The sequence below is a fragment of the Columba livia genome, chromosome W, assembly GCF_036013475.1.
Source record: "Columba livia isolate bColLiv1 breed racing homer chromosome W, bColLiv1.pat.W.v2, whole genome shotgun sequence".
In the NCBI taxonomy this organism is placed as follows: domain Eukaryota; kingdom Metazoa; phylum Chordata; class Aves; order Columbiformes; family Columbidae; genus Columba; species Columba livia.
The window spans coordinates 3412692-3431906 of NC_088641.1; the positions used below are offsets into that span (position 1 = coordinate 3412692).

Consider the following 19215-nt stretch of genomic DNA (forward strand, 5'->3'; position numbering starts at 1 on the left):
CCCCTGAGACTACAGTCCTAATTCAGTTGCTGGTACAGACCATCTCTCATGTGTGCACACACACAAGCACACAGACCTGTCCAGGACTTTCCTAGTCCCAATAGCTGACCCACCCCCCTGTGATCTCGCCCCTAGAGACACACAGGCACACTCACACCCAGAGCTGGCTAGGACTCACCGGATCCCATAGCTGATCCCCGTGCTCTTGCACGGTGCTCCCACACGCAGGTGCTCCCACACGCAGAGCTGACCCTTAGAGACCCACTCACGCCCTTGCTCCTAGACCACTTCACCTATTCACCAGCTAGTCCAGCTTGATATTTGCTAGTGCTCACACGTTCACTCGAATATATGCACTGGTTCCTGTTGCTGTCACTCTAGTGAGGACCCCTATGCCACTCACCCAGGGAGTTAGAAAGTTAGAAAGTTAGAAAGTTAGAGTTAGAAGGGATAAGAAGATAGGACAGATGCAGGAAGAAGAAGATACATGAGATAGATCAAGTGCAGGGTGTAGCCAGACAAGCATACTGACCAGCAACCTATTTATATGCAACCAGCCCCTCTTATCCCATCATTTCTATATTTTCCTGCACTTGTTTTTCCCCCGCACTTGTTTTTCCCCTCCTTTGTTTCCTCCTCTAAACATCCCAAAAGTCCTGTGCAACCCTGAAATACTCTTCCCTTGCATCCCATAACGTGCCCTTTAGACCAGAGCAGTAACTCCTCTCAGTTTGAAAGGTGCTTCAGAGGGCATTCACCTTGATGGGTTTCACACACGGATAATAGGGCTGATGGCTCTCCTGGGACAGCCTTGGGAGTGTCCTGGACAGGGGGTCCCTTTCTCCAAGTCCTTAATTTGGGTTCCCGCCTGCCATTGTGTATCCCTATGCTCCTCTGGGTTTCTGCAGATGGGCCTGTGATGGGCTGCTGGCTCTTGTTGCTGTCCCAAAATGTGGGTCTGTTCCCAGTGTGCAATGAGCCAAATTTTACACACAAAGAGATGAGATATTGTTTAGTACAGAGTTACACAAGTCTGGATGCTGGAAGAAAGCCAGCATGCCAGAAAAAAAAAAAAAAGACACCCATTATATACAAAATCTTATCACTACATTCACACCCTCAGGGGAGTCCTAAAGAGATTATTTGCTACACATTTGCATATTGGTTACACAATCAATTTACCACTAGGTATGCTCCCTGAGGAGGGGTCTCAGGCTGGGCTTGGGTCTTCCCTCCTAGGGGTGTGATTTTTTGCTTTATAATGAACATATAATGAGCAAAGTTCAGCTAAAGGACACTTTATCTAACAGTCTTAAGATATACGTTAAACAAGACTCAACTAATTGTCCAGGCTCCAGAATGTCTACACTGCAAGGACAGTAGTCCCTGTAGTTCCTGATAGGGAGGTTCTCCAAATCACTCTTATCTTTGTCAGAGGAACAGACTGACCTGAAACTAACAGGATTTACATATCTTTAGGTTAGCAATTGCAGAGAGGATTCATTCTTTTAAGTGGTAATGACTACACTGTGATGGGCCTGGGAGTACCTGGGGCAGGGTATTGTTTGGGTCCCCCACCTGCCATTGCCTCTCTGAGCTCCTTTGTGGGTATGCAGATGAGCTTTTATCACCTTACAAGGATATATGATTTTGCATCAATGAGAACATCCATAGATAACAGTCTTCTATCAAATATATTTAATGAGGGTTATACATGCTTACAGCGGCCCATAAATGGATGGAGTTAAATATTTAATGACTGTCCACTGTCTTGACAGTTGCACTTTGAAGCATGCTGCTGCCAAGAACAAGAACCTATACTGAATGGCTACCCATCTTTGACAGATAACTATTCTGATTATAAAAGTGTCGAGGGTTAAGATTGCGGGGTGACAATAAAACCCTGGCAGATGTATTGTTAACCCCCTCTCCCCCCCCACACTTCCCCCTCCCTCTCCCCCCTTTTCACTAAGGAGAGGCGATTGGAAGGAAAAGAAGCACAGAGTGAAGAGAGTTGGAAAAAATTAAAGATGTTTTACTAATGCTACTAATAAGAATAGAGAAAATAATCCAAAATATACAAAACCAATCTTGAAAGTCTCGGCAACTGCAGACCCGGCACCCGAAGTCCTGGATTAGACTCCGCAGCCAATCGGAGCTGGATTCAGTCTCTCACTAGGCCTCAGTTCGCAGGGATGACTAGCAAGGTCCTCTCCTAAGGTCGGCCATAAGCAGCAGGGAAAAGGGAAAAACACAAAAGGGACGAGATCCTCGTGATCTCCCACTTTTATATGAAGTATTCACGTGAATGGAATGTTATACACAGTTGGTCAGTTTCTTGGTCTCTTTCTTCTCGTCGCCCCTCTCGCGAGATGTCCATCCGTGCTTATCAATAAGTTTGCATTCCATTGCTAGGTTTACCAAAACTTGTGTCTGGTTCTCCAGGAAAATGCAGTTAATATGAAAGCTTTAGCTGACAGGCAAATTCACTGAAAGAGAAACTTGTTTTTAACAAAACCAGGACATTCCACCCCTTATAATATGCCATTCACTGAATGCTTAAACCTTATCAATATAATCTATCAATACAATGTAATTAATCACTACTACTATATATATACACATATGTACATATATACACAGGAGTAATTAATCAGTGGACCATCCTTTAAAAAGTTCATTAAGTTCATTTTGTCATGACAGTCTCCCAGGGCAGGAAAAATGGTACAAGTGCATCTCATGACCACTGTTTGTGGGTTAAAGACATCAACTTCGAAGAAGTTGTCAGGCGCCACTCGAAGAAGCTAGCTCTGGTTTCATCATCATTGTCTTGATCTGGAAGACACTTATTAAACACTGTTAGCATGGCAATTCACATCATCCAGTTCAATATTGCATATTTTCACCTAAACTCAAATCCCCTTGAGGTACACACCGAACTTCTCCATCCTTAAGCATCACCCACCAGGTGCTGCCAGGTCCCTGGGCAAAAACAATCCCACGAATGGGCTTGCCTTTGCCTGAGGCAGGAGTAACCCAGACTGCCTTTCCTAACATGTTTTTCATGTGTACTACAGGGACTTTATCTCCTTCTACAGTCCATAGAATTTCTGATTGGGCAGGCCCGGCTCGAATGGTTGATCCCCTGGTGTTGACCAACCAAGTGGCTTTTGCTAAATGTGAATCCCAGTTTTTAAAGGTTCCACCACCAAGTGCCTTTAGTGTAGTTTTTAGCAAACCATTGTACCTTTCAATTTTCCCAGAGGCTGGTGCATGATATGGAATATGATATACCCACTCAATACCATGTTCTTTGGCCCAATTGTCTATAAGACTGTTTTTGAAATGAGTACCATTGTCTGATTCAATTCTTTCTGGCGTACCGTGTCGCCAAAGGACTTGCTTTTCAAGGCCCAAGATAGTATTTCGGGCTGTAGCATGAGGTACGGCATATGTTTCCAACCATCCAGTGGTTGCTTCCACCATTGTAAGTACATAACGCTTACCTTGACGTGTTTGTGGAAGTGTAATATAATCAATCTGCCAAGCTTCTCCATACTTATACTTTAACCATCGCCCCCCATACCATACAGGCTTTAACCGTTTCGCTTGTTTGATTTTGGCGCAAGTCTCACATTCATGAATAACCTGTGAAATAGTGTCCATCGTTAAATCCACCCCTCGATCGCGAGCCCATTTATATGTTGCATCTCTACCTTGATGCCCTGAAGCATCATGGGCCCACCGAGCTAGGAAAAGTTCACCTTTATGTTGCCAGTCCAAGTCCACCTCAGCTACTTTAATCTTAGCAGCTTGATCTGCTTGTTGGTTGTTTAGATGTTCCTTGGTGGCTCGACTTTTAGGCACATGAGCATCTACATGCCGAACTTTCACAGGCAGGCTCTCTAGCCGAGCAGCAATGTCTTGCCACAGTGTGGCAGCCCAAATGGGTTTACCTCTGCGCTGCCAATTGCTTTTCTTCCATTGCTGTAGCCACCCCCACAAGGCATTTGCTACCATCCATGAGTCAGTATAGAGATAAAGTATTGGCCACTTCTCTCGTTCAGCAATGTCCAAAGCCAGCTGGATGGCTTTCACTTCTGCAAATTGACTAGATTCACCTTGTCCTTCAGTGGCTTCTGTAACTTGTCGTGTGGGACTCCACACAGAAGCTTTCCACCTTCGATGTTTTCCTACAAGACGACAGGATCCATCTGTGAACAGTGCATACTGCTTATCAGTCTTTGAAAGTGTATTATACGGTGGTGCTTCTTCAGCACGTTTTACTTCCTCCTCATCTGGAGACATCCCAAAGTCTTTACTTTCTGGCCAGTCTGTAATCACTTCTAAGATCCCTGGGTGATTGGGACTTCCAATTCGAGCTCGTTGCGTGATCAATGCAATCCATTTACTCCACGTAACTTCAGTTGCATGATGTGGAGAGGGAACTGTTCCTTTGAACATCCAGCTCAGCACCGGCAGTCGAGGTGCTAGGAGGAGCTGTGCTTCAGTACCGATCACTTCTGAAGCAGCTCGAACTCCTTCATATGCTGCTAGTATCTCTTTTTCAGTTGGAGTATAGTTGGCCTCAGATCCTTTGTATCCTCGACTCCAAAAACCTAAGGGTCGACCTCGGGTTTCTCCTGGTGCTTTCTGCCAGAGGCTCCAGGTAAGTCCATTATCTCCGGCTGCAGTGTAGAGCACATTTTTAACATCTAGTCCAGTCCGAACTGGTCCAAGGGCCACCGCATGAGTTATCTCACGCTTAATTTGTTCAAAGGCTTGTCGTTGTTCAGGGCCCCACTCAAATTGGTTCTTTTTACGAGTCACTCGATAGAGAGGGCTCACAATATGGCTGTAGTCAGGAATATGCATTCTCCAAAAACCTACAACGCCTAAGAAAGTCTGTGTCTCCTTTTTATTAGCAGGTGGAGACATTGCTGCAATTTTGTTGATCACATCCATTGGGATCTGACGACGGCCATCTTGCCATTTTATTCCTAAAAACTGTATCTCTCGTGCAGGTCCCTTGACCTTGCTTCATTTTATGGCAAAACCAGCATCCAAAAGAATCTGAATTATTCTCTCACCTTTCTCGAAGACTTCTTTCGCTGTGTCGCCCCATACGATGATGTCATCAATATATTGCAAGTGTTCTGGAGCTTTACCTTGCTCCAGTGTGGTCTGGATCAGTCCATGGCAGATGGTAGGACTGTGTTTCCACCCCTGGGGCAAGCGATTCCACGTGTACTGGATGCCTCTCCAGGTGAAAGCAAACTGCGGCCTGCACTCTGCTGCTACAGGAATAGAGAAAAATGCATTAGCAATGTCAATTGTAGCATACCACTTAGCTGCCTTTGACTCCAGTTCAAATTGCAGTTCTAGCATGTCAGGCACAGCAGCACTCAGTGGTGGTGTAACTTCATTCAGGCCACGATAGTCTACAGTTAGTCTCCACTCGTCACTAGACTTACGCACTGGCCAGATTGGGCTGTTAAAAGGTGAGCGAGTCTTACTGATCACACCCTGGCTTTCCAATTGACGGATCAACTTCTGGATAGGAATCAAAGAGTCTCGGTTGGTGCGATATTGCCGGCGATGCACTGTTGTGGTAGCAATTGGCACCTGCTGATCGTCAATCATCAGCAGTCCTACAACAGAAGGATCATCTGAAAGACCAGGCAAATCAGACAGCTGTTCAATTTTCTCAGTGTCCACAGCTGCTATACCAAATGCCCACCTATACCCTTTTGGGTCCTTAAAATACCCTCTCCTGAGGTAGTCTATGCCAAGGATGCATGGTGCATCTGGACCAGTCACAATGGGATGCTTTTGCCAGTTTTTTCCAGTTAGGCTCATTTCAGCCTCTACAACAGTCAGTTCCTGGGATCCCCCAGTCACTCCAACAATATTGATGGATTGCATTCCTTTATAATTAGAAGGAATTATTGTGCACTGAGCACCAGTGTCCACTAAAGCTTTGTACTCCTGGGGGTGTGTTGTACCAGGCCATCGTATTTGTACAGTCCAATAAATTCTGTTATCCCTTTCCTCCACCTGGTTGGAGGCAGGGCATCCCTAATTTCTGTTTTGCACAGTCTCTGGGTGTGAATTAGAGGTTCCTTCAAGAGCATCAGAATCTCTTCTGCTCCTTTTGTAAACTGGAGCAGCCACCTTCCTAGGAGTTTTTCTTTTTAGCTCACGTACTCGTTCCTGAAGTTCTGAGGTAGGTCTTCCATGCCACTTATTCATGTTTTCTCCCTGCTCATGTAGGAAGAACCACAGTGAACCTCTTTTTGTGGGCTGCCTCCGTCCTCTCTCTCGAGATTGGAAACGCCTTTTCCTAATAGCTGAAACATAGGTTTGTGCAGGTCGTGAATGGTATGTGTCTTCTCTGAGTTCTTTGATTTCTTGCAATATCTTTTCAAACCGGTCATCAGATTTTTCACACAGTTTCTCTACAGCAGAGACACAAGCCCGTAGAGAACCAGCAAGGCTGTCCTCAAAGTTCCGAAGCTGCTCAATCACTTCATTAATCTCTTGTTGACCTCTAGCTGACCAGACCATTCCTGCCAATGACTTAGCATATGCAGGGGGTGCACTTTGTACAAATCTGCGCCACAGAGATCGTGTACAATTGATTCAATATGGGTCTGTCCCCTCTTGGTTGTCTGATCCAAAATAGATGATCTCTCGCACAGCTAATTCTCTCAGGAACTGAATACCTCTCTCCATAGTATTCCATTTCCCTAACTTGGATATACAATCTTCCTTGTAGGGAAATCTTATTTTCATAGCTGCCAAGAGTCGGGACCAGAGACTAGTGGCATTAGACTCTCTTGAAATTGCCCTATCAATGGTGGAATCTCTTGACAGAGATCCCAGCTGCCTGGCTTCACCACCTTCCAATTCAATTGTTTCTGCCCCATTGTCCCAGCATCGGAGCAGCCAGGTTAAAATATTCTCGCCTTCACGACGACTAAAGTCTTTTCGCAGATCTCTCAGCTCACCTGGAGAAAAGGACCGAGTGGTGGTCACTTCATCTCCTCCCTGTCCTGATGATGCACCTTGGGTTGATGTTGGCCCTGTGCCATCATCTGCTGCACGGGTAGTCTTTCTAGTGACTTTCTTACAAACAGCAACTGATGCTGATATGGGTTCACCATCATTTGATTCATTTCCAGAGTCTGAATGACTGTCACAGTGGTTACAGCAGCAACAGTGCCCAGTGTGTGAAGAAGGGGGGGGTGCCTTTTTAGCCTTTGAGGCTGGAGAAGTAGTGTTATCTGCAGCGACCTTGGCAGAGGAACTCTGCGGAGGAGCTGTAGCCTCAGCCTGCGAAGCCACCATTGGGGGGGGCAGTAGCTGCAGCGGCAGCTTTGGCTGTTTTGCTCTTTCTCGAGCGGCTCGGAGTGCTTTTTGCTAAAGCTTCCGAAGACGCACCGCAAATCTCAGGACAACAAAGAGACGCAAACCTCCTCTTGAACGCCATTTCTCTTAACAGAAGCACAAACTGACACACATTCAGCAAGCCAGATAACACCATCACAGTTCTATCAAAACTCCAAGGATATTCAAAGTTCTCTAAAACATTTGCGAACTGTCCTAGCGAAAAAATGAAAGTATTGTTAGTCAGCCTTTCTAAAGATTCGCCTGACCAATTAGCAAACACAGAGCCGTACTGCTCTTTAATCTCTCCTGGAGGCTTTTCAAGGTAAAGCAGAAGCGAGTAGAAATTCATTAGCGGCTGCAGTATAATGAAATAAACCAGTGACAAACCACACAGCATCATCATGACCATTGTCCAGTTCCTTGTTGTTATATAATGAATACTTCGATTTAAAAAGAAAGCCCAACACAGATATGGAATCAGTGAGCACAATGTAGAAAATAACTGATACAACTTATGCCATAACATCTTTAAATCAGTGTAATTCACTTTGCCTTAATACAACTAAATAATATCCAAAGCAAACAGACACGCAAGTATCACAACTCTATGAGTTGGCACCGTGCCAAGAAAACTGAAAGGTACGTCAGAGCCGTAGAAAAGCCAAAAATCTTCAAATTTACCCCTTTCTCGTGCCCCACGTTGGGCGCCAATTATCTGTCGAGGGTTAAGATTGCGGGGTAACAATAAAACCCTGGCAGATGTATTGTTAACCCCCTCTCCCCCCCCACACTTCCCCCTCCCTCTCCCCCCTTTTCACTAAGGAGAGGCGATTGGAAGGAAAAGAAGCACAGAGTGAAGAGAGTTGGAAAAAATTAAAGATGTTTTACTAATGCTACTAATAAGAATAGAGAAAATAATCCAAAATATACAAAACCAATCTTGAAAGTCTCGGCAACTGCAGACCCGGCACCCGAAGTCCTGGATTAGACTCCGCAGCCAATCGGAGCTGGATTCAGTCTCTCACTAGGCCTCAGTTCGCAGGGATGACTAGCAAGGTCCTCTCCTAAGGTCGGCCATAAGCAGCAGGGAAAAGGGAAAAACACAAAAGGGACGAGATCCTCGTGATCTCCCACTTTTATATGAAGTATTCACGTGAATGGAATGTTATACACAGTTGGTCAGTTTCTTGGTCTCTTTCTTCTCGTCGCCCCTCTCGCGAGATGTCCATCCGTGCTTATCAATAAGTTTGCATTCCATTGCTAGGTTTACCAAAACATGTGTCTGGTTCTCCAGGAAAATGCAGTTAATATGAAAGCTTTAGCTGACAGGCAAATTCACTGAAAGAGAAACTTGTTTTTAACAAAACCAGGACAAAAAGACACAGTGTATTCAAAGAGTTTGATTAACATTAACAAAGGTAATCACACCATACCTCTGAGGGACAAGTTAGTATGATTGTCCTATTTTACAAGTGAAAAAAAGCTGAAGAAAAAGATTTTATAAATCTCTCTCCTGAGACTGCATAATAAGTACAACACGCATCAGAATAAAGCACAAATGTAAATTTTTGGTCGAATTTTTCAGCCAATGTGGAAAACAGGGAACCTGCTTTCAAATCTTTGTTTATTTATATACAAATGCCAGTATCTCTGATCAAACTTCATACTGAAATCTTAGGACAGTCTAGCTGGCAATAGAACAAAAAGTGAATTTCAGCAAAATAACTAGTTCAACAGCTGAACATTGTCACTGTTACTGAGTTCTGTAGTATTCCAGAAATCCAGGAGGAAATGCTGATAGCTTACTAAAGGAGTAGCTATTTTTGAGATAACGTTATTTTTCTCTCATGTTTTCCAGCTCCTTGCAAGTGTTTTGAGGAACTTGTCCTGACGAGCAGAAGTAAACAGTAAAAAAACTCTACGTGACGTTTGTAATAAGTGATGGTCAAAATTGTTAATGTTGAACAAATTGAGTAGGATTCAATTATATTATGCATATTGTTGTAAGCAGGAACTGCGCTTGTGCAAGTTTGATCATGTTTTGTAGAACCTTGTAGTAGTAGTTAAGCCAACGTCTGGATCGCCTGGATGGGGCAGCGGGGCCCAGGCCAGGCTGGAGCCTGGATGGCGCAGCGGATGACGAAGCGCCCAAATGGTGCAACAGATAACAGAACTCCCGGATGGTGCAACAGATAACAGAACTCCAGAAGCAGAAACACCCAGCAACACCCAGCGCGTGAACGAGCGTATAACATATATAAGCACATACGAAAAGTTGAGTGTGTGTGCCGGTTGGCGGAACTGAGCTTCCCCCGGTCACCCAGCGCTGTTTTGCCTAATTACCGCTTGCTCAATAAAATCGATTGATTGGCTCAAAATCGATTGATTGGCTCTTATTTATAACAAATTTTGGTGCCGTGACTCGGATTAAGGATCTCTGGGAGGGACTACTAAACTTCAGGGAGGCGCCCCGTCCCGTTTTCAGACGGCCCTGGAGTGGACGGAGGATCACCCTGAAACCTTAACCTCCGAACCCTAAATTTAGGTAATTAGGCAAAAGAATTGAACCCCATAAACCTTTGTGCACGAAGAACCAGACGAAGACCCCAGGGAGAGGGTAAGTAAGCGAATCCGTTCGGTTGGGGTGGGTGTCCTGGAGTGTGCATGAACGAGACGCCCCCCGCTTGGGGAGGAAGCGAAGTGAGTGTGGACCCTGCCGTAAGGCAGGGCGGGACTCTCTAGTAGTGCGGTTCTCATTGCCTGCGAGGGCGTGAGCCACGAACGAGGGGTGCGTGTGTGTGTGTGTGAAAGAAGGCACTCCAGAAGATGGGACAGAGGAAGAGCAAGCCTTCCGATCCCATGGGGAAGGGACCCAAGGAGAGGTTACCGGATATTCCCCGAGATTCCCCATTGGGCCTTATGCTCAAGAATTGGGAAGGTGCAGCTTGCACGCGAAACAAAGGTAGGGAAAAAATGGTTTATTATTGCATGCATGTCTGGGGAAACCAGCAGATTAGACCAGATCATTTATTTTGGACAATTTTTGGTTCATTTGAAGATTGGATTTGTCAGGCCCTAATTTTTTATGTAAATGATAAGAAGCCCTTTAATCCTGAGGAGAGCGAGTATGCGCGTTGTTGGCTACCTCCTGCGACTCGTGCTGGGATTTTTACCATAGGCGAAAAAAAATCTGGCTGCAAAAAGAGGGCCCCCGAGGAACCTCCACCCCCTCCCCCTCCCTATGATCCCCCGCCAGTAGCGAATCCAAGGCCCCCCTCTCCCCCTATGCCTTTGGCTCCTGAGGAGGATTCCGATTCTTCGGGGTCAGTTAGGGGAACCCGAAGACTCACGAGGAGTCAAGCTAGGCAGCAAACGACATCAGGGGCAGGACAGCAAGCATCATCAGAAACAGGGTTATACCCATTACGAGAAATAGCAATGGGAGGTCCACAACCCGGGGTGGGATTTGTGTCAGTGCCTCTAAATTCGGGGGATGTAAGAGAATTTAAGAGGGAAATGGGGAATTTGTTAGAAGATCCCTTAGGAGTTTTGGAAAGGGTAGATCAGTTTTTAGGACCTAATTTATATACCTGGGATGAACTGCAAGCTATTTTAGGGATACTATTTACCGCAGAAGAGCGGGAAATGATTCGGAGGGCTGGGATGAGAGTTTGGGACCAGCAACACCAACAAGGGCCGGGTGCTGACATTAAGTGGCCCCAGCAGCGCCCTAATTGGGATAATCAAAACCCGGAACACAGGGGCCATATGGGAGATCTCTGCACTATAATCGTACAAGGGATTAAGGAATCTGTCCCTTGAGGGCAGAACATAAATAAAGCCTTTAATGAACAACAAAAGAAAGATGAGACTCCCACAGAATGGTTAGAAAGACTAAGAAAGAGCTTGCAGCTTTATTCTGGGATAGACCCTATGACACCGGTCGGGCAAGCTCTTTTAAAAACACAGTTTGTGGCGAAGTCATGGCCGGATATTAGAAAGAAGTTAGAAAAGTTGGAAGATTGGCAAGAGAAAGGGTTGGATGAGTTGCTAAGGGAAGCACAGAAGGTTTATGTGAGAAGGGAGGAAGAGACTCAGAAGAGGCAAGCTAAAATTTTAGTAGCAGCAGTTCGAGAGGTACAGAGGACGGCTCCACAGAAGGGAGGGCCACCACACATAGGTGGGAATGGGCCACCTCAGGGAAGTCAAGTCGGACTGAAGGATTTGAAGGAAATCAAATGTTTTTACTGTCAGAGGAAGGGACATATGCGAAGGAGCTGTAGGAAACGTATACAGGATGAGAAAATGTATTATGCTGAGTAGGGGTGTCAGGGGCTCTATTTGCTGGGGACTTCTAAAACAACAGAGCCCTTGATAAAATTGAAATTAGGTCCCCAGCACCAGGAGATGGAATTCCTGGTAGATTCAGGGGCAGAAAGATCTACTGTCCAAACTGTGCCCTGGGGATGCACTCCATCCTCGGAGAAAATACAAGTAATAGGAGCAAAAGGAGAACCCTTTTCTGTACCCATAATTAAAGGAGTAGAAGTAGAATCCCCATCCCGGATAGGGGTAGGGTCCTTTTTATTAGTATCTGAAGCTGAATATAACCTATTAGGAAGGGATTTAATCGTCGAATTGGGAATTAGTTTGGAGGTAAAAGATCGAGAATGGAAAGTAAAACTGTACGCTTTAACAACCGAAGACAAAGCTAAGATCAATCCTGAAGTATGGTACACTCCCGAGTCGGTTGGAAAATTAGATAGTCCACCAATTACAGTGACAATAACGGATCTGGAAGTACCGATACGTGTTAAACAATACCCTATATCACAGGATGGGAGACGCGGGCTGCAACCAGTAATTGATCGATTGTTACAACAAGGGTTACTAGAACCATGTATGTTGCCCCACAATACCCCCATATTACCTGTAAAGAAATCAGATGGGTCCTATCGTCTAGTACAAGACCTCCGTGAAGTAAATAAAAGAACGGTAACTAGATTTCCGGTAGTGGCCAACCCTTATAACCTATTAAGCCAAGTGTCCCCAGAATTGACCTGGTATAGTGTAATAGACCTAAAGGATGCCTTCTGGGCCTGTCCTTTGAGAAAAGAATGTCGTGACTATTTTGCCATTGAGTGGGAGAACCCTGATACCCATCGGAAGCAACAACTTAGATGGACGGTTCTTCCACAGGGATTTACTGAATCTCCAAACCTCTTTGGGCAGGCCCTGGAACAAGTCTTGGAGAATTTTGAACTGGAACCTGGAGTAGTTTTAGTACAATATGTAGATGACCTATTAATAGCTGGAAAAAGCCAAGATAGTGTGCAAAGCACCAGCATTAAGTTATTGAATTTCTTGAGTCTAAAGGGTTTAAAGGTATCAAGATCTAAACTGCAATTTACCGAGGAAGAGGTAAAATATTTAGGGCACTGGTTGAGCAAAGGGACTAAGAGACTAGATCCAGATCGAGTAAATGCTATTTTATCCCTCCAGCCTCCCAAGAATAAAAGGCAAGTGCAACAACTTTTAGGTCTTTTCGGCTACTGTAGACAATGGATTGAAAATTACAGTAACAAGGTTAAGTTCTTATATCAGACGTTAGTGGGGGAAGGTCTGATGAAATGGAGTACAGAAGATGATAAACAATTAGAAAACTTAAAAGCTGATTTAGTAAATGCCCCAGTACTGAGTCTGGTGGATGCCCGAAGGCCTTTTTACCTATTAGTTAACACGGAGGGTGGAACGGCCTTCGGGGTCCTAATGCAAGAATGGGCAGGTAAAAAGAAACCCGTAGGATATTATTCCAAATTATTAGATCCAGTTAGTTGCGGTTGGCCTACCTGTTTACAGGCCATAGTTGCTACTGCCCTCCTAGTTGAAGAAGCTGGAAAAATAACTATGGGAGGGGAATTAAAGGTATACACACCTCATAATATACGAGGGGTATTGCAGCAGAAAGCTGACAAATGGATTACAGATGCTAGGTTATTGAAATATGAAGGGATCCTATTGCACTCTCCTAAGTTAGAGCTTGAAACCACTAACTTGCAGAATCCAGCCCAATTTTTGTATGGGGAACCGAGCGAATCTCTTTCCCATGATTGTATCAGGGTAATAGAATATCAAGCCAAAATAAGAGAGGATTTAGAAGAAGAGGAGTTGCTATGTGGAGAAAAACTGTTTGTAGATGGATCATCGCGGGTAGTGGACGGAAAGAGGAAATCAGGATACGCCATAATAGATGGAAACAGCTGGACAACTAAGGAGTCAGGTCCCCTTAACTCAGGATGGTCGGCGCAGGCTTGTGAGCTGTTCGCAGTATTGAGGGCATTACAGTTGTTAAAAGATAAGAGAGGAACAATATTTACAGATTCTAAATATGCATTTGGGGTGGTTCACACGTTTGGAAAAATTTGGGAAGAGAGGGGACTAATGAATTCTCAGGGTAAAGGATTAATACATGAGACCTTAATAAAGCAAACTTTGGAGGCATTAAGAGGGCCCAAACAAATCGCGGTAGTTTATGTAAAGGGCCATCGGAAGGGAACCTCCACGCAAATAAGAGGGAATAATTTAGCAGATGAGGAAGCTAAGAAAGCTGCGTTACTGGTAATAAAAGCAGTTGAACAGGACTCTGTACAAACTAGGCATGCTATGAGATTTACAAATCAGGAAAAGGAGAAATTGGGGCAAATGGGAGTAGTCGAACGAGAGGGGAAGTGGTGGCTACCTGATGAGAGGGAAATGCTCCCGAAAGGAGTAGCTTGGCGAGTTTTAAGAGAATTTCATAGGCAAACCCATTGGGGAGTACAGGCCCTGGTAGATCAGTTCGTTAATAAATATATGACCCTGGGAGTGTATGATTTAGCAAAAAGAATCGTTGGAGAATGTTTAACCTGTCAAAGGATAAATAAACAGTGCCTTAGGGAAAGAGTCCCTGGGGGGAGGCAACTGGCCAAGAAGCCATTTGAAAGGATTCAGGTAGACTTTACGGAATTACCGAAGGTAGGCAGGTATAAGTATCTCCTAGTTTTGGTAGATCACCTAACTCACTTTGTCGAAGCCTTTCCGGTAGTTCGGGCCACTGCGAGGACAGTAGTAAAAATATTATTAGAACATATCATACCTAGATATGGGATCATGTCAGTTATCGATTCGAACAGAGGACCCCATTTTACTTCCAAAATAATTAGAGAAACGTTAGAAGCTCTGGGAACCAAGTGGGAGTATCACACTCCTTGGCACCCCCAGAGTTCAGGAAAAGTTGAAAGGATGAACAGAGAAATTAAAAAGCACCTGACCAAATTAATGATAGAAACCAGAATGAACTGGGTGAAGTGCCTCCCCTTAGCCCTCTTGAATATAAGGACACAACCAAGGGCCGATACAGGACTTTCCTCCTTTGAAATGTTATATGGAATGCCCTATGATTTGGAAAAACCAATCGAACACCCTAAAGTGGAAGAAAAGATGTTACAAGAATATCTTATAGAACTCATGAAAAGGAGGCAAGAACTGTTAAAGCGAGGCCTGGTGGTTCAAAGACCACCTTTAGATATAGCAATACATAGTATTAAGCCGGGAGATCAAGTACTCGTAAAAACATGGAAGGAATCATCATTAACCCCTCGCTGGGAGGGACCTTTCCTTGTTTTACTCACCACAGATACCGCAGTCCGCACCACGGAAAGAGGATGGACACACGCTAGTCGAGTAAAAGGTCCTATCCTGCACACAGACTGGGAAGTCACCGGGGAACCGGATGAGTTGAAGCTGACCTTCAAGAGGAAACAGACACGTGACGCATAGCCCTGGATACTAGGCTTTTTATGGACAATTGTAAGGAATTACATAAGTCGCACATCACATGTCCTGTATGTAAGCAATGCAATCCGTGGGTACGTCGCGTGTGTAACGGGTGCGGGATACAGCAGTGAAAAAAAAAAAAAAAGTTTCCTTATGTTGAACGATGGTGTAATGAGTGTTGGGGAAAACCCTTAGATACCATTAGGATATTAATAATCACTGATAAGTCCAGATATTTGGGAAACAACCAAGAGGAAGTGTAAGAAGCGTTTTTGGTAAGAAAAGATACAGGAAGTGTTCCAAACCCTGTGAGGATTCGGGACAGTGGCCAAACCCTTGTATTTGAAAATAGCCCTATTGGGTTGAGTATTGGAAAGTGGGTTGTGACAGAACAAGGAGAGAATTCAGGAGGCAGTCCCCTGAAGACTACAACTGCTGCCGAGAAGATAACTTACCCGGCTACTCTGAAGCAACAGAGTAGGCCCAGGGCAAGGCAGAGGGGTATCCTTGTGGGGATTGGCAAGTGCCTCCGAAAACTTCTAAAATAAAGCAGCTCAGTTAAGCAGAATAACCCTCAACAAAGTGAACCTCCACTGGCTGATTTTCAGCCAACCAGGGGCCGGGTCGCTCTCCCTAATCCTCCTTACCTTACCAGTAATAATAGCAATAAAGCAGGGGAGTTCTCACCAACCTTTTAAATGGACCCTCTATCGATTGGAGGACCAAACGATAATACAACAACAGACCACATCAGGGTCACCTTCTTTTACTGCAACCTTATGCCAATTAGTTCAAATTGAGCCATGCCTTAACAAAATGGGGTTTTATATGTGCCCCAGCACAGGGCCCTTATATTGTAATACTCCAGGACACTATTACTGCGCTTACTGGGGGTGTGAAACGATTGCCTCAAGCTGGCCAATTCCTCCGGCAAATACTGATAAGTTCTTAAAGGTTGGATGGGGACCTGTAGGATGCATTCCTCCTTCGGGAGTCATGAACCAAGGCCGCCGACTAAAACTCGGTTATCCTCGCAACCGAAACGAGCGGGACAGTGATGGCGAGTGTGAATATATATTCCTTAACATAACAAATCCTGAACATAGTGGATGGCTTGTTGGGAAAACCTGGGGAATGCGGTATTATGAACCAGGTGATGATAGGGGAGGCATGTTCTTCATAAAGAAGGAAGAAGTTAAACCGACCCCTCGAGCGATAGGTCCCAATCCAGTAGTAAAATCCCCTCCCCCTCTGGGTAAGGAGACAAGGACAGTAGAGAAGGAGAATGTAATAGTAAAAGAGGAAACTGTCACTGAAGCCTTGAAATCTCTGAATACTGAAGCCTCGGAATCTTTGAATCCTCTATGGGAAATTATCCAGGCTACTTATCAAACCCTAAACTATACTCAACCCAACTTAACCACTGGTTGCTGGTTGTGTTATAATGTTAATCCACCCTTTTATGAAGCTATAGGGGATAATCGTCTGCATACCATAAGCAAGGAGCCTGCGCCTATTCAGTGTCTTTGGGAAAAGCAGAAAAGAGGGATAACTATGCAACATGTAACTGGGATAGGGACTTGTATAGGTAAAGTACCAAATTCCAAGAGATCACTTTGTGGGAATATCATACCGAGCCTTAATAAAACCACAGGATATATTATTCCCCCGAATGGAACAAAATGCATATGTTCCAGGACGGGACTTACTCCATGTGTGTCTTTAAAAGTGTTTAACAGTTCCCGAGAGTATTGCATGTCAGTTACTATCATTCCAAGGATATTATATCATCAAGAAGATGTGATGTATGATATTTGGGATACAGGGCTCCATCGCACCAAGCGAGAACCTGTTACGGCTATTACTATAGCCACGTTGCTAGGGTTAGGGGTAGCCGGAGCAGGAACAGGGATAGCTTCACTTGTTCAACAAAATCAAGGATTCAGTTCCTTGAAGACTGCCATAGATGAGGACCTAGAGAGAATTGAAAACTCCATAACCGCCTTAGAGAGATCTCTAACCTCACTATCTGAAGTGGTGTTACAAAACAGGAGAGGGACGGATCTCCTTTTCTTACAGCAAGGGGGACTATGCGCAGCCTTGAAGGAAGAGTGTTGTTTTTATGCATATCACACAGGGGTAGTCCGAGACTCAATGGCAAAATTAAGGGAGAGACTGGAACAGAGAAAAAGGGAAAGAGAAGCTGCAAAAGGGTGGTACGAGTCTTGGTTTATTCAGTCCCCGTGGCTAACTACATTGCTATCCACAATAGCTGGACCCTTGATGATATTATTACTTACCCTAACCTTTGGACCCTGTATCCTAAATCGACTTATTGGACTAGTTAAAAGCCGTGTAGAGCAGGTACACCTTATGCTGCTACAGAAACATGGTACTGATGAAGAAGCTGAAATGACCTTACTAGCCCGAGAAGCGGTAACTCGATTTGATCAACAAATAAATGAGTAAAAAAAAAAAAAAGGGGGGAATTGTAATAAGTGATGGTCAAAATTGTTAATGTTGAACAAATTGAGTAGGATCCAATTATATTATGCATATTGTTGTAAGCAGTAACTGCGCTTGTGCAAGTTTGATTATGTTTTGTAGAACCTTGTAGTAGTAGTTAAGCCAACGCCTGGATCACCTGGATGGGGCAGCGGGGCCCGGGCCAGGCCGGCGCCCGGATGGTGCAGCGGATGACAAAGCGCCCAGATGGTGCAACAGATAACAAAACTCCCGGATGGTGCAACAGATAACAGAGCACCCGGATGGTGCAACAGATAACAGAACTCCAGAGGCAGAAACACCCAGCAACACCCAGCGCGTGAACGAGCGTATAACATATATAAGCACATACGAAAAGTTGAGTGTGTGTGCCGGTTGGTGGAACTGAGCTTCCCCCGGTCACCCAGCGCTGTTTTGCCTAATTACCACTTGCTCAATAAAATCGATTGATTGGCTCAAAATCGATTTATTGGCTCTTATTTATAACAATGTTGGAAGTGTGAAAGCATTGATGGAATGTGCTTTAGAAGTTAAGAAGGTGTCACATATAAATGTTTATGAGATAAATTTTGGACAGATTGCATTAATTTTACATAAAACACAAATATTGTTACCCCTTTTTGACATAAGCAATTAGTCAAATAGTTGCAGTGTTTCAGGTACTTTCCTTTGAAGAAGAGAATTGCTTTGAGTTAAATGGGCAACAGATCACAACGTAGCAATGACATCTGGGAAATACTAGCGTTTCTGTAGTTTTATTTACAAGGACTGATAGCTTTCACACTTCAGTTTAATGAGCTGTGCTGTTCCAATAGCCTTTTTAATAATTTTTCAGTTTTAATAAGACCATTTTCTGATTTTGTGGATGTAATTCTAGAGATGTCTACTTGATATCCCACCAGGATTATATTCCATCCCAGTGTCCCCTGCCAGCTAATCTACAAACTTTTTCCTGTTATGGCAGCTGACAAGTATTGTGGTGCATACTTCTGAAACTTTCTGGCAATCAATAGCAAAACCATAGCTGAGGAAATGAGAGAGAAGCAAACAAAAGTAGATATGTGTGCACTGCTGCTTGCCTCTAGTTTATCAGCACAGAAAGCAGAGCCTGAAACATAATTCTCATTTGTGAAGAAAAGCTAGAGAAATAGTGGCACATGCAGTAAAACAGAAAGCAAAACATTGGTAATCAACATACAACACAGCAGAGATTTCATGCCGATCAAAAATAAAATTCTACAGTGAACTGGAAAGAAGCTAAATTCCATGGTCAATGAATTCTGTGATTTGCAAATCTGGATTAGATTAAGTGAGGCAGTTTGTGTCTCCGAGCTGTATTTTTAGACTGTGTGCAGGTTCAGTGGGAAATATTTCTTTAGGTTATTCTTGGTTCACATTTTCAAAGCTATCATTGCATCCATGAGAGCTAGAAAAACAAGTTTGTGACTACCTCCTTGAAGCTAACTTGCATACTTCTGAGGGCTTGTGATCAATAGTTGAAAA

At 44.3% G+C, this 19215-nt stretch overlaps 1 protein-coding gene across 3 annotated transcripts in view; it reads left to right on the top strand.

Moving 5' to 3' along the window:
- The window catches only part of LOC135577056 (adenomatous polyposis coli protein-like), a 112690-nt gene extending 94517 nt beyond the window's left edge, over window positions 1–18173 (top strand). For 2 of the 3 annotated variants that reach the window (XR_010468658.1, XM_065044699.1), the window contains 2 exons: window positions 9251–10009; window positions 15040–18173. Coding sequence is in view for 1 of the 3 variants with exons in the window: in XM_065044699.1 (XP_064900771.1) it covers window positions 9251–9283 (33 nt within the window). In the remaining 2 variants the exon portion in view is untranslated. The remainder of the gene's footprint in view (window positions 1–9250; window positions 10010–15039) is intronic. The other variant, XR_010468659.1, reaches the window with a different exon arrangement.
- Window positions 18174–19215: the final 1042 nt, after the last annotated feature.